This window comes from Wolffia australiana, chromosome 1 (genome assembly GCF_029677425.1).
Source record: "Wolffia australiana isolate 7733 chromosome 1, ASM2967742v1".
Lineage (NCBI taxonomy): Eukaryota > Viridiplantae > Streptophyta > Magnoliopsida > Alismatales > Araceae > Wolffia > Wolffia australiana.
The window spans coordinates 19,900,195-19,913,329 of NC_135835.1; the positions used below are offsets into that span (position 1 = coordinate 19,900,195).

Genomic DNA, 13,135 nt, shown 5'->3' on the forward strand with positions numbered 1-13,135 from the left:
TCTTCTACTTTTTCCTCAAAAAGATTCCTGCCAAGGAACTTAAATTAATGAATTTTGATTTTTCAATGGAAGTTTTAAGCGTTTTTGTATTTTTTGTGATTTTAGATATACTTGTTGTAATTAAATATAAATATTACTTCATATAATTATTATAATTTGAGAGAATTTATTCAAATTACAGAGGTTTTTTCTTGAGTGAAAAAATAATATAAATTATCACCTACTTTTCTGTGTCAACCACACCTTTGTGCGAAACTTTTTTGAACTGGGATTATATCTCATCAGTTTTCTCATATTTTTGGGTAATGTCACTTACTAGCAATGTTTTCTTTTACTTCAGAGAAAAAAAATATTCATTTTTTCATGTATTTGCTAGATCAAATCTTAATCTACTTATTCACGGCATTATGGGAATATGATATTTCTCCATATTTCTTTGGTTACAGCTAGGAAAAATTGGAATTCAGAACGAAGACAAAAATACTGTGAAAGAATTTGCAATGCTGAGATGTATTATGGAATATTTATTTGTTTCAATTTGTCTTCACCCAAGTCAACTAGGAAAAAGAAATGTCCCAGTTGTCAGAATTTTGGAGCCTCATGCTGCCGCCATATATCTTCTCGTCCAAGTAACTCCCCATCCTTTTAAATTGTACTAATTAATGAGAAGCGAAAAGAGATAGAGAGAACGAGAGATAGAGAGAACGAGAGATAGATATAGAGAGATAGAGAGAATGAGAGAGAGAGAGATATAGAGAGAGGTAGAGAGAGGAGATAAAGAGAGAGATTGAGAGATAGGGAGATAGAGAGATAAAGAGATAGAGAGAACGAGAGAGATATAGAGAGAGAAAGAGAGAGATAAAGAGATAGAAGAGAGATAAAGAGAGAGATTGAGAAAGAGATAGAGAGAGAGAGAAATAGAGAGTAGAAAGAGAGATAGAGAGATAGAGAGAGAAATATAGAGAGATAAACAGAGAGATAGAGAGAGATAAAGCGAGATAGAGAGAGAGTTTGAGAGAGATAGAAAGAAAGAGAGAGAGCGCTAGAGAGAGATAGAGAGAACGAGAGAGAGATATAGAGAAAGAGGGAGAGATATAGACAAAGAGAGAGAGATGGAGAGAGATTGAGAGAAAGAGAGAGAGATGGAGAGAGATTGAGAGATAGAGAAATAGAGAGAGAGATTGAGAGAGATAGATAGAAAGAGAGAGCGATAGAGAGAGATAGAGAGAACGGGAGTGCGATAGAGAGAGATAGAGAGAACGAGAGAGAGATTGAGAGAGATAGATAGAAAGAGAGAGCGATAGAGAGGGAGACATAGATGATCAACAAGGGAAGAGAGAGATAGATGAGCAACAAGAGAAGATAGAGAGATGATCAACAAGAGAAGATAGAGAGATGAGAAAGAAGCGAATAGAGGGAGATGAAAGAGAGAGAAGAGCAAGAATCGAAGAGAGGGGGATGAAGAGAGAGAGATGAGCAAGAAGAGAAAATACGGAGATGAGAGAGAGAGATGAGTATGAAAAGAGAGGCAGATGAGAGAGACGAACAACAAGAGATGAGGAACAAGAGATTAGGAAGAGAGATGAGCAACAACAGATGAGAGAAAGTTAAGCAACAAGAGAAGAGAAATCGAGAGATGAGAGATATGCTACTCGAAAAGAGAGAGAGAGAGAGAGGGAGAGAGAGAGAGAGAGAGAGAGAGAGAGAGAGAGAGATGAGCAACAACAGATGAGAGAAAGTTAAGCAACAAGAGAAGAGAAATTGAGAGATGAGAGATATACTACTCTAAGAGAGAGAGAGAGAGAGAGAGAGAGAGAGAGATGAGCAACAACAGATGAGAGAAAGTTAAGCAACAAGAGGAGAAATTGAGAGATGAGAGATATACTATTCTAAAAGAGAGAGAGAGAGAGAAAGAGAGAGGGAGAGATGAGAAACAACCGATGAGAGACAGATGCAAAGCGAAATAGCAATAATGATGAAACATATCAGAGGCAATCGAATCGAATCTCAAATCCATTCCAAAAATCACCCCCCATTGCAAAAAAAAAAACCAGATCAACCTTAACCACACTCAAATCCAACCATCCCCCCTCCGCCCATCTACTAACTACTTCCATTTCACAGCGTTCCAGTCGGTTTCCTCAATTCCAGACGAGATGCGGCGGTGGGCGTGGGCGTGGGCGTTGGCGGTGGTAGCGGCGGCGGCGTCGGCGGCGGAGGAGCGGTCGGTGTATGAGGCGCTGGAAGAGTACAACTTCCCGGCGGGGGTCCTGCCCAAGGGCGTGGTGGGCTACGAGCTGGACCGAACCACGGGGGCCTTCTCCGTGAGCCTGAACGGCACCTGCACCTTCTCGGTCGAGGGCTCGTACCAGCTGCGCTACCGGCCCACCGTCTCCGGTCGCGTCTCCAAGAACAAGCTCACCCAGCTCAAGGGCGTCAGCGTCAGAGTTCTCCTCCTCTGGCTCGACATCGTCGCCGTCTCCCGCGTCGGCGACGAGCTCGATTTCTCCGTCGGCATCCTCTCCACCTCCTTCGGCCTCGACAACTTCCTCGAAAGCCCCCAGTGCGGGTGCGGCTTCGACTGCCTCTCCCTCCACATGCCAATTTGATCACCATTCCTTCCCTTTCGTGATCGTGATCATGATGTTTGCGTGTGGAGAAATGATCATGCTCACCCAATCGGAGTAATATAATAAAGAATTGGTTTTCTCTTCCTTTTTGGGCGTGATCTTTCACCAATCTCATGGATTTTTCAGGCATCGCGTAGAAATGTTCTTGGGAAGTACCCTATCCCCGTCAGGATCATGATGTTTGTGTTTGGAGAAATGATCATGCTCACCCAATCGGAGAATATAATAAAGAATTGGTTTTCTCTTCCTTTTTCGTGCATCATCTAGCGTAATCTTTCACCAATCTCATAGATTTTTCAGGAATCGCCAAGAAATGTTCTTGGGAAGTATCCCATCCCTCTCACGATCATGTTGTTTATGCATGGAGAAATGATGATGCTCACCCAATCGGAGTAATATTATAAAGAATTGGTTTTCTCTTTGTTCAAAAAAAAAAAAATGGTTTTCTCTTCCTTTTTCGTGCAACATCTAGCGTAATCTTTCACCAATCTCATAGATTTTTCAGGAATCGCCGAGAAATCTTCTTGGGAAGTACCCCATCCCTCTCACGATCATGTTGTTTATGCATGGAGAAATGATGATGCTCACCCAGTCAGAGTAATATTATAAAGAATTGGTTTTCTCTTTGTTCAAAAAAAAAAACAGTTGGTTTTCTCTTCCTTTTTCGTGCATCATCTAGATTTTTCAGGAATCGCCAAGAAATGTTCTTGGGAAGTACCCCATCCCTCTCACGATCATGTTGTTTATGCATGGAGAAATGATCATGCTCACCCAATCGGAGTAATATTATAAAGAATTGGTTTTCTCTTTGTTCAAAAAAAAAAGCATTGGTTTTTTCTTCATTTTTCGTGCGTGATCTGGCGTGATCTTTCACCAATCCCATGGATTTTTCAGGAATTGCCTAGAAATGTTCGTGGGAAGTACCCCATCCCTGTCATGGTCATGTTGTTTGTGTATGGAGAAACGATCATACTCACCAAATCGGAGTATTATAACAAAGTCTTGGCTTTCTTCTCCTTTTTCCTCCAAGATCTGATGCGTTCTTTCACTGTTCTCATGGATTTTCCAGGAATCGCTAAAACATGTTCTTGGGAAGTACCCTATCCCGGTCATGATCATGATCGTGATCAGGTTATTTATGTTTGGATGATCATGCTCACCCAATTGGAATATTATAATAAAGTTTTGGCCTTGTTGCTTACATCTTCTTGATTTTTCTTCTTCTTTTGGGGGCAAGATCTAGGGTATTCTTTCGGGGATCTCAAGGATTTCTGAGCAAGTACCAATCCTGGTCATGATCATGGTCATGTTGGTGATGTTTAGGTATGGAGAAGTGATCATGTTCACCCGCTCGGAATATATAGTAAAGTTTTTGCGATGTTGCTGATTACTGCTCTCAAGGATTTTTTTTCTTCTTCTTGGGACAAGATCTGGGGTGTTCTTTCACCGATCTCAATAATTTTTCAGGACCCCGAATAATCAATAGGGTGAAGATCATGATGATAACGATGTTTACTTGTGGATATTATCATGCTCCATGCTTCCTAATAAGTAGTAAAGTCTGGGCGTTGTGCCAGACATTCTTCCAAGTTTTTGCGCCAAAATCAGTGGAGGGATTCTTAAATGGATCTCCAGATAGAAGGAAAGAACAAGATAAAGATTTTTTCAAAAAATACGAGGAAACGTCAGGATCAAGATTAAGATTTGTTGAAAAATAGAAGGAAAGATCAAGATCAATTAGTATATATACAAAAATAGAGGGAAAGATCAAGATCAAATAATACATATACAAAAATAGAGGGAAAGATCAAGATCAAATAATACATATACAAAAATAGAGGGAAAGATCAAGATCAAATAATACATATACAAAAATAGAGGGAAAGATCAAGATCAAATAATACAAATACAAAAAATAGAAGGAAAGATCAAGATTAAATAATACATATACAAAAAATAGAGGGAAAGATCAAGATCAAATAATACATATACAAAAAATAGAGGAAAAGATCAAGATCAAATAATACGTATACAAAAAATAGAGGGAAAGATCAAGATCAAATAATATATATACAAAAAATAGATGGAAGGATCAAGATCAAATAATACATATACAAAAAATAGAAGGAAAGATCAACATCAAATAATACATATACAAAAAGAGAATGAAAGATCAAGATAAAATAGAAGGAAACCGTCAATTCCCTTATCAAGATTATATTATTTAGATTTTTTGGGCGAATTTTCGCATCAATTGTGAGAATGTTTGAGCGGATATCCAGACATGAAATCATCAAAAACTTTAAATTTAAAATTCTATACTTGGAGACATTTTCCATTTACTGTTCGAAAATCTTGGTATTTATCTACCTTTGACCGCGGTTGACCATTCCGAGAAAGACGTTACGACCCGGAAGAGAAACCCCAGGGGTATTTCCGACATTTCCATCTCCCCCCAATCTCTCCCCCCCTCTCTCTCTCTTAATTCAATTTCCTATACTTTCTTCCTCCTCATCTTCATTCTCCGAGGGCTTCTTCTGAATGAGGCAGAAAGTCAGCCCGACCTCGGCGGAGGCGACCATGCGCGGCGCCGCCAAGGCCGGCGGCGACAACGGCCGATCCGACGGCCTCCCCGTCTCCGCCGCCATATCCAACGGCGAGGATCTCGGCCCCTTCGTGCGCAGAGCCTTCGCGGCGGGGAAGCCGGAGACACTCCTCTCAGCTCTCCGGCACTTCTCCCGCGCCAAGGAATCCGAGATCGAAGACGTCTGCAGAGATCACTACCAAGACTTCATCGCCGCGGTCGACGACCTCCGCTCGCTCCTCGCCGACGCCGACTCCCTCAAATCCTCCCTCTCCGATTCCAATCTCCTCTTGCAAGCCGTCGGCGGGCCGCTCCTCTCCTCACTCGACGCCTTCCTCGAAGCCCGATCCCAAGCCCAGAACATCTCCCTCGCCATGGCCTCAATCCGCCGCTGGATCGGCGTTCTCGAGCTCTGCCAGCGCGCCAACGCCCACCTCTCCAACGACGACCTCTACCTCGCCCTCCGCTGCGTAGACCGCATCCAACGCGATCTCCTCGTCGAGTCCCCCACGCTCCGGCGCATGCTCGAGAAGCAAATCCCCGAGATCCGCGCCCACGTCGAGCGCAAAATCGGGAAAGAATTTGGGGATTGGCTCGTCCAGATCCGAGTAATCAGCAGAAATCTCGGGCAAATCGCCATCGGCAACTCCTCCGCCGCTCGCCAGCGCGAGGAGGAGCTCCACGACATCGCCCTCCACGACCACGACGACGGGTCTTCCCTCGATCTCACCCCTCTCCACCGCGCCCACCACATCCACCGAACCCTCGGCCTGGAATCCCGCTTCAAGCAGTACTACTTCGAGAACAGGAAGCTACAGCTCACCTCCGACTTCCAGGTCTCCTCCACCTCCCCCTTCCTCGAATCCCACCAGATCTTCTTCGCCCAGATCGCCGGGTTCTTCATCGTGGAAGACAGAATTCTCCGCACCGGCGACGGGCTCACGACCAAGATCGACGTCGAGAGCCTCTGGGAAACCGCCATGGCGAAGATGATCTCCGTCCTCGAAGATCAATTCTCGAGAATGCAGACCGCGAACCATCTTCTCCTGATCAAGGACTACGTCTCCCTCTTCGCCGTCACCCTCCGCCATTACGGGTACTCCGTCGACCCTCTTCTCGAGATCTTGAACAAGCACAGAGACAAGTACCACGAGCTGCTGCTGTCCGACTGCCGGAAGCAGATCGGGGAAGCCATCGCCGCGGACGTGTTCGAGCAAATGCTGATGAGAAAGGAGTACGAGTACTCCATGAACGTGCTCTCGTTTCAGCTCCAGACTTCGGAGATCATGCCGGCCTTCCCCTTCGTCGCGCCCTTCTCCTCCACCGTCCCGGACTGCTGCAGAATCGTCCGATCCTTCATCGAAGACTCCGTCAGCTTCATGTCTCACGGCGGGCAGCTCGATTTCTACCACGTCGTGAACAAGTACTTGGAGAGGCTTCTCGGGGAGGTCCTGGACGCGGCCTTGTCGAAGCTCGTCGAGAGCTCCGTCCATGGCGTTTCTCAGGCGATGCAAGTGGCCGCCAACATGGTTGTTCTTGAAAGGGCCTGCGATTTCTTCTCTCGCCACGCCGCCCAGCTCTCCGGAATCCCGCTAAGGATGGCGGAGAAGAAGGGGGGAGGAGAGTTCCCGCTGAAGCGAAGCCGAGACGCCGCTGAAGAACTCCTGATCGGCCTGCTGAGGAAGAAGATCGACGAGTTCATGCTTCTCACCGAGAACATCAACTGGACGGCGGACGATTTCTCCTCCAGCGGGAACGAATACTCCAACGAGGTGATTATTTATCTGGAGACGCTTGTTTCTACCGCGCAGCAGATACTGCCTGTGCAGGTTTTGAAGCGGGTTCTTCGCGGCGTGCTCGCTCATATTTCCGAGAGGATCGTCGGCGTGTTCTTGGATGAATCGGTGAAGAGGTTCAGCGAGAGCGCGGTGTCGGGGATTGACGCGGATTTGAAGCTGTTCGAGTCGTTTGCGGAGGTTCAGATGGGGAATTCCGCGGTGGGGGATTTGAGGGAAGCTTTGGTTGAAGCCCGGCAGTTGGTGAATTTGCTGTTGAGCAATCATCCTGAGAATTTCTTGAACCCGGTTATTAGGGAGAAGAGTTATAATAGACTGGATTATAAGAAGGTGGCCGCCATATCTGAGAAATTCAGAGATTCCTCGGATCGGCTCTTCGGGGCGTTTGGAGCGAGGGCGTTGAAGCAGAATCCCAAGAAGAAGGCTTTGGACACCTTGGTTAGAAGACTTCGAGAAGCTTATTGAGGTCACCCATCTGTAAGAAACTCTTCTCTCGAGATTCTAATCTTATGATGACTTCAAGTTTTCCTTCCCTCATCCGTTGGTGTTTTGATTCGTACTGCAATTTTTCTTGTATTTTGATTCCTGGGTATTTCAGAGAATCCAGGATCTGTGATGAGGATTGAGAACACAACAAAATTTAATGAAAGATTTTCGTTTTATTTTCGATTCGAGCTGGTGATGATGACGATTCCAAAGGGTGGATCACGCTAAGTTTTGAATCGAGAGAATCTCTGGATAGTTCAGAGAATCCAAGATCTGTGATGAGGATGAAGAACAGATCAATGGAGAAGGAATAGCATCACAAAATTGAATGAAAGATTTTCGTTTTATTTCGAATTGGTCGATCAGCACAGGAAAACAACGCTGCTTAGTATTTTATCAGAATTTTTGATCGAGTTTTGTTCTGGGTACGCATGGTTTTTTTTCTTCGAGTCTTTTTGCCCTTTTACCAATTTGACTTATAATATATGACATAAATATCTAGTTTTATTTTTTTAAAACTGCTACTCGGGAGAGGGAAGTTCTAGATCGTGATCTTTTTCTCTCAAAATTCAATGACCTGTACTTGTCTTTGCAGGAATGTTCCTTGAAGACAACCCAGAGCTGTCGGATCATATCTGAAGACCATCAACACGCCTGTTAGATTTGTGAGCTCTTTGTAAATCTACCCATTTATTATCATTTGCTTATTCACTTTGCGAGTACTGAGGACAAAATATATCCGTTTAAAGGGCTAGAAATAATCAGATGATTGCTGACCGAAAACCTATTTTAGAATTGAGCTGGCCCTATTTTTCTCTTTTGACCGATGAAAAAAGAAAGTTGGCATCTACTCGTTTAGTTATTAAAAAATACTTATAAATCTCAAAGCACATGACTCGTCCTATCAAAAAAGAGCAAATACACATATCTTTCCTCCTAAGTCAAATAACATTCAAGCTCAAGAATCACAAATTAGAATACTACATCAGACTTGTTGCTTTCTGGGGATGCGGTTGTGGTGAATCTTAGATGATTAATGCATCAGAAGATTGAGAGCATAATCTTAGCACATCTTCAAAACCCAATGATCAATTCAACTGTGTGCATAATAGATCCACAATTTCTCAGTTCCTCGAGTGGGACATGTTCAATTGTTCATGTGTTTAGCCTCTAGATATACCCATGCGATTCTCAACATGTCAAATCTCCTACCTCGTCATGATTGCCTTTGTCAAGAATCCACCACCATCATCACACGAAGGAGCACCTGAAGAATTTCGGCTAGGGTGAATATCCTTTTGGGCCACCCCCTATTTAGAACAAGAATTTTACATAAAACCATCAAACATCAATGTCCAAAAGGTTATTTGGATCTAACCCTCTAGGCCATGTATTAGTTAAGTTAACAACTTCTACGACCTAATAACCTTTGTTTGTCAACCCTATTATTTTTCTATCTCAACATATATATATTTATTAATCAAGGACTGATTTGACCCAATTGATAGGTTGAGCTTCTAGCTTCGAGGTGCCAAGCCAGAACTTGTGCTCATTTCTTCAAAGGACTAAGATTGTTCCACATAAAACGTATGTGTCATTTCTTCTCATATATGTTGAGTTCCTCATCTAGTTAATACTCGTAATATAACTTAAGATATGGTCAACGGTCAAACCATAATTGGTTGTCTACATTAGTATTAATGTGTTTATATTGCCTTGGCAAAAGACCATCACATCATCATCCTTGAGCCATCTCATATTCTACTAAAGGTGAATGATCTCATCTTAACTACTCAAATATCTTTATCAACTTCAACCTGCACAAAACTATGACTAGGAATTTTATGAATAGGATGTCATCAGCCATAGCCAAAATACAGCTAATCATCTTCAAGGTATCTTTGGTGTTTCTAGTCTAATGGTCACAGACACAACCATCAAGTGAATTAATCTAATTGACAGTTTGATATAATTACCATTTTAGGGATTCATACTGATTAATTCAGTGATTTAATTCCACTAAAGAGCACCCATTATCTACATTAGTGTCTACACATTAATGGTAACTCCATTAACCACACTCATTTTATGAATGGAATTAGACAATGTTATTCATTTTGATATTTCAATATCCTTCTCGATTTTCCTTTGAATAAGAATATTTTGGACACATGATTGAAGGCCAATGATCTCCATATTACAATCTCATAATAATTCATTCAATTTGATCCTGTATTTATGGATATGTTGTTTTAATGAAAAGTAAATGAGATATAGAATGTGTGATTATCTTGCCACCCACACAAATTTCCATCAACACCAAGACGGGTACTACATACAATAGAGCCTATTATAAAACAATGTGGAAGGTGGCAGTGCAAGTCAAATAATTTTCAACCAAGATTTCATATCTGTCCTCAATTCAGGCATAGAGCTGAGTGCCAGCAAATATATGCCATAGAGAATTCAGGTGGGAAGAAGACAGTGTAGAGTAACTTTTAGAGAAAACCTCAAGGTCCTCTACAAGCTTATATTGTGAATTCAGCATGCACATCTGCAAATAAATCCCGGTATCCATATGGTGATGGAATGCAGCTAAAGATCAAGAGATAATAAACACTAGCGAACCTATTATCAAGGAGCTGAGCATCAACATATAGGTAATGTAATAGGTTTGAAATTGTATCGATTGGCTCATATAAAATTTGTACATATGATTGAAATTTTTTTTTGAAAGTTGTGTTACATGTGCTAGATACTACAAAAAATCTATTATCAATTCACAAGCAAACACAAGACAAAGAGATTTATGTCAATTTTTTTTTACTGTCTGGAGAAGGCCACTAAAACCAAAAAAGTTATGCTGCAATGATCATTTAAGGATTGATTTCTCAACCGCACAAGCAATATACTTAGATAGGGGAAATAACATCATTACAAACTAGGTATAGTTATATTGGTCATCCGTAATTTAGAGTTTTACAAGGTGTAAACATAAAGTTTATTGACCTCTTATAGATTTCAATAAGCAAGCAATATGGGAATATTGAAACATTTCCAAACCTCTTTTTGCACCCACTAAACATTATTCTAAAAGACCACTTGAACTAGTTTATTATTATATTTGGGGACCATCACCCATACTTTTACAGCATGGTTTTCTATACTATTTGATTTTTTGATGACTTTAGGAAATTAACATGGATTTATCTTCGTAAATTAAAAAAATGATCTATTTTTTGTAATTAGTTTTTTTGCACAAGATAATTTAAAACCAATTTCAACATAATTTTTTGCTTTCTATCTGATTGGGTCTAGAGTATCGATCTCTTCACACATTTTAAAACAGGGCGAGTTATAGACAGAGTTTTTACTACATACACCAAAATAAAACAAAACTGTAGAAAAAAAACATAAAACTTCGACACAAACAGCTCTCACCTTCATCAAGCTCACATGCCAAATAAAATTTGGGATGAAGCTATAGCAACTGTTTTTCTTCATCATTAACCGAATGATAACAGCTGTTTTAAAAAGTAAATGACCGTATGAAGTAATATTTAACGCATCAACTGACTATAACTTGTTGAGGACTTTTGTATTCTTTGTTATCCCTATTTGAGGCTTTATCTGCAGCATATGCTAGTAGCTGGATCATCAAACTAAATGTCTGGGTTACAACTCCTTGTATATTGCATACTGATGTATTTGTTTCCATTCAGGTAAAAATTTCAGTTCATGTCACTTTAATGAAAAGAAATGTAGGGAAAATAATAATAAATGGTTTTATTCATTATATTTTATGAAATGAAAATAAACATATGGTTATATTGTTTTAATTACATGATGATTACCTGGCACTACTTTTAAATACACAGAACAAATAAATAACTTTGGAATTCTAGGTACGCATATCTTGACATTAAAAAATATTAAACATGATAAAAACCTTTGGAACTAATTGTTTTCTGAAAAGTAATGATTCCAATAAAAAATTTATTATTACCAATGAAACAGATAAATGATTCATTTGGCGGTCAGCATCAGCAGATAATTATTAAACATCAGTTCCTAATCAAATAAGTATCTCTAATACATGCCACAATATTATTATCTATGAAATAGTAGATAATATACCAACAGGAGAAGGGATCTATAACACTTTAAACAGATTGCATTAATTAGATGTTAACTATAAGATTATGTCTTTGACTGATGTATATCAATAAAAGGCATCAATATCAAAGAATATTAAAATGATATTGGTAAGCTGTTACAAATTACATTGCTTTTTCTCTTGCATTCAGAGATACTATGCCATAGTATCTCTGATAAGTGAGGTTGAATATACCTAAATTGACAACATTTATAACCGCATCTAAAGAAACAAGTTTGATGCATTCTCTGAAACCAAGTTTGATGCTCTTCTGAAAATTATACATGGTTGTTAGTTACCAGAAGTAGAAACTGTCATAGTGTGTCGTGTAAATGTGTTTATGAATTAAAATACAATTCCGATTAAGATTTATATAGATACAAATAAGAGGGAAGGTGTTGAATTTAAATACATATTTACACCATTAAACACACTAAAATTTGATTACTTCTATCTATTTTTCTTTCCTTTTTCTCCTTAGTGAATGAGGGGTATGCCCTCCCCCCCCCCCACACGCACACATACACATACATCGGGGTGACTATGAGCCTCCCCCATAGAAAAGGGAACGTGCCCACAGACGAATCCTAAGGGGCCCCCTTGCAGGAGAAGGCCCCCACATGGGCCCAACCACCTCAGCCCGACTACATGAGCAAGTGGGTCCCAATACATAGGTTCGACACAAACAAAAAGAGGTCATAATGCACGGCGAAGATAATGATAACTGTCCAAGGCTCATTGACTAGGCCAAATATGTGAAGGCTGGGTCTCTCCTTCAGCCCACGCTCCCAGCGCTAGCTGAGATTGGTCTTCCATGCTAGATGGTCCCCATCGATTTTGCATTGCAGATTTCTACTATAATCGCTGCACACGCTGCATAGGCGTTCTGGTACGCTAAAAAATTCCCCACATGGTGCTAATTTGTGCACTATCCTGTGCAATCACCCCTAGGTGTGGAGGTCAAAGATGGATAACGTTAGAGTCTTTATTGGGTGACTAAGGTTAGATGTAAGGTTCTTAGAGACATCTAATTACAATAGTATGGCCATAATGTTGAAAAGGACCATATTTTTCAAATACAATAAAAAATTAAATTTAAAATTATATATTTTTGTGTTTGATACTCCCCATTACTGTGTTGAACTAAGTTTTTTTATTTATGTTGAAGACTGCAACAGTGGTCGATATTTCTATAATGGAGCATTAATGAAAGAAAAAAATGCAAAATTTGGCTGTGGATTTCGAAATACTATATATGGCAGTGACAGTTGGTATTTGAGTCCCTAGAGACGAATATTATCTGATTGCATCTGCAATGTATTTAAGTATATAAAAAGGTAATATGCCCCTCACTATGAAGGAAAACTTAAAGAGAAACATATTTTTATAAAGGATATATATTTTTGTATATTTGTGTTCTTTGTGTGTGTCTTTAATCATGTTATATGATCGAGACAACTAAAAAGACTAAATGAATTGAGTG

At 40.5% G+C, this 13,135-nt stretch overlaps 2 protein-coding genes across 3 annotated transcripts; both read left to right on the forward strand.

The window, feature by feature from the left end:
- Window positions 1–1,960: 1,960 nt before the first annotated feature.
- LOC144709822 (uncharacterized protein At5g01610-like) lies at window positions 1,961–2,715 on the forward strand. Its single transcript, XM_078583471.1, has one exon. The coding sequence runs from the start codon at window positions 2,157–2,159 to the stop codon at window positions 2,607–2,609; it is 453 nt and encodes a 150-aa protein (XP_078439597.1). The 5' UTR covers window positions 1,961–2,156; the 3' UTR covers window positions 2,610–2,715.
- Window positions 2,716–5,140: 2,425 nt separating this feature from the next.
- On the forward strand, window positions 5,141–9,125 carry SEC15B (exocyst complex component sec15B). 2 transcript variants are annotated; one of them, XR_013583113.1, is made up of 3 exons: window positions 5,141–7,487; window positions 8,092–8,161; window positions 9,005–9,125. XR_013583113.1 is itself a non-coding variant. In XM_078583482.1 (2 exons), the coding sequence occupies exon 1, from the start codon at window positions 5,172–5,174 to the stop codon at window positions 7,473–7,475; it is 2,304 nt and encodes a 767-aa protein (XP_078439608.1). In that variant the 5' UTR covers window positions 5,141–5,171; the 3' UTR covers window positions 7,476–7,487; window positions 8,092–8,313. The 2 variants fall into 2 exon arrangements, 1 of the variants encoding a protein (XP_078439608.1); XM_078583482.1 differs by lacking the exon at window positions 9,005–9,125 and having other exon boundaries at window positions 8,092–8,313.
- The last annotated feature ends 4,010 nt before the right edge of the window (window positions 9,126–13,135 follow it).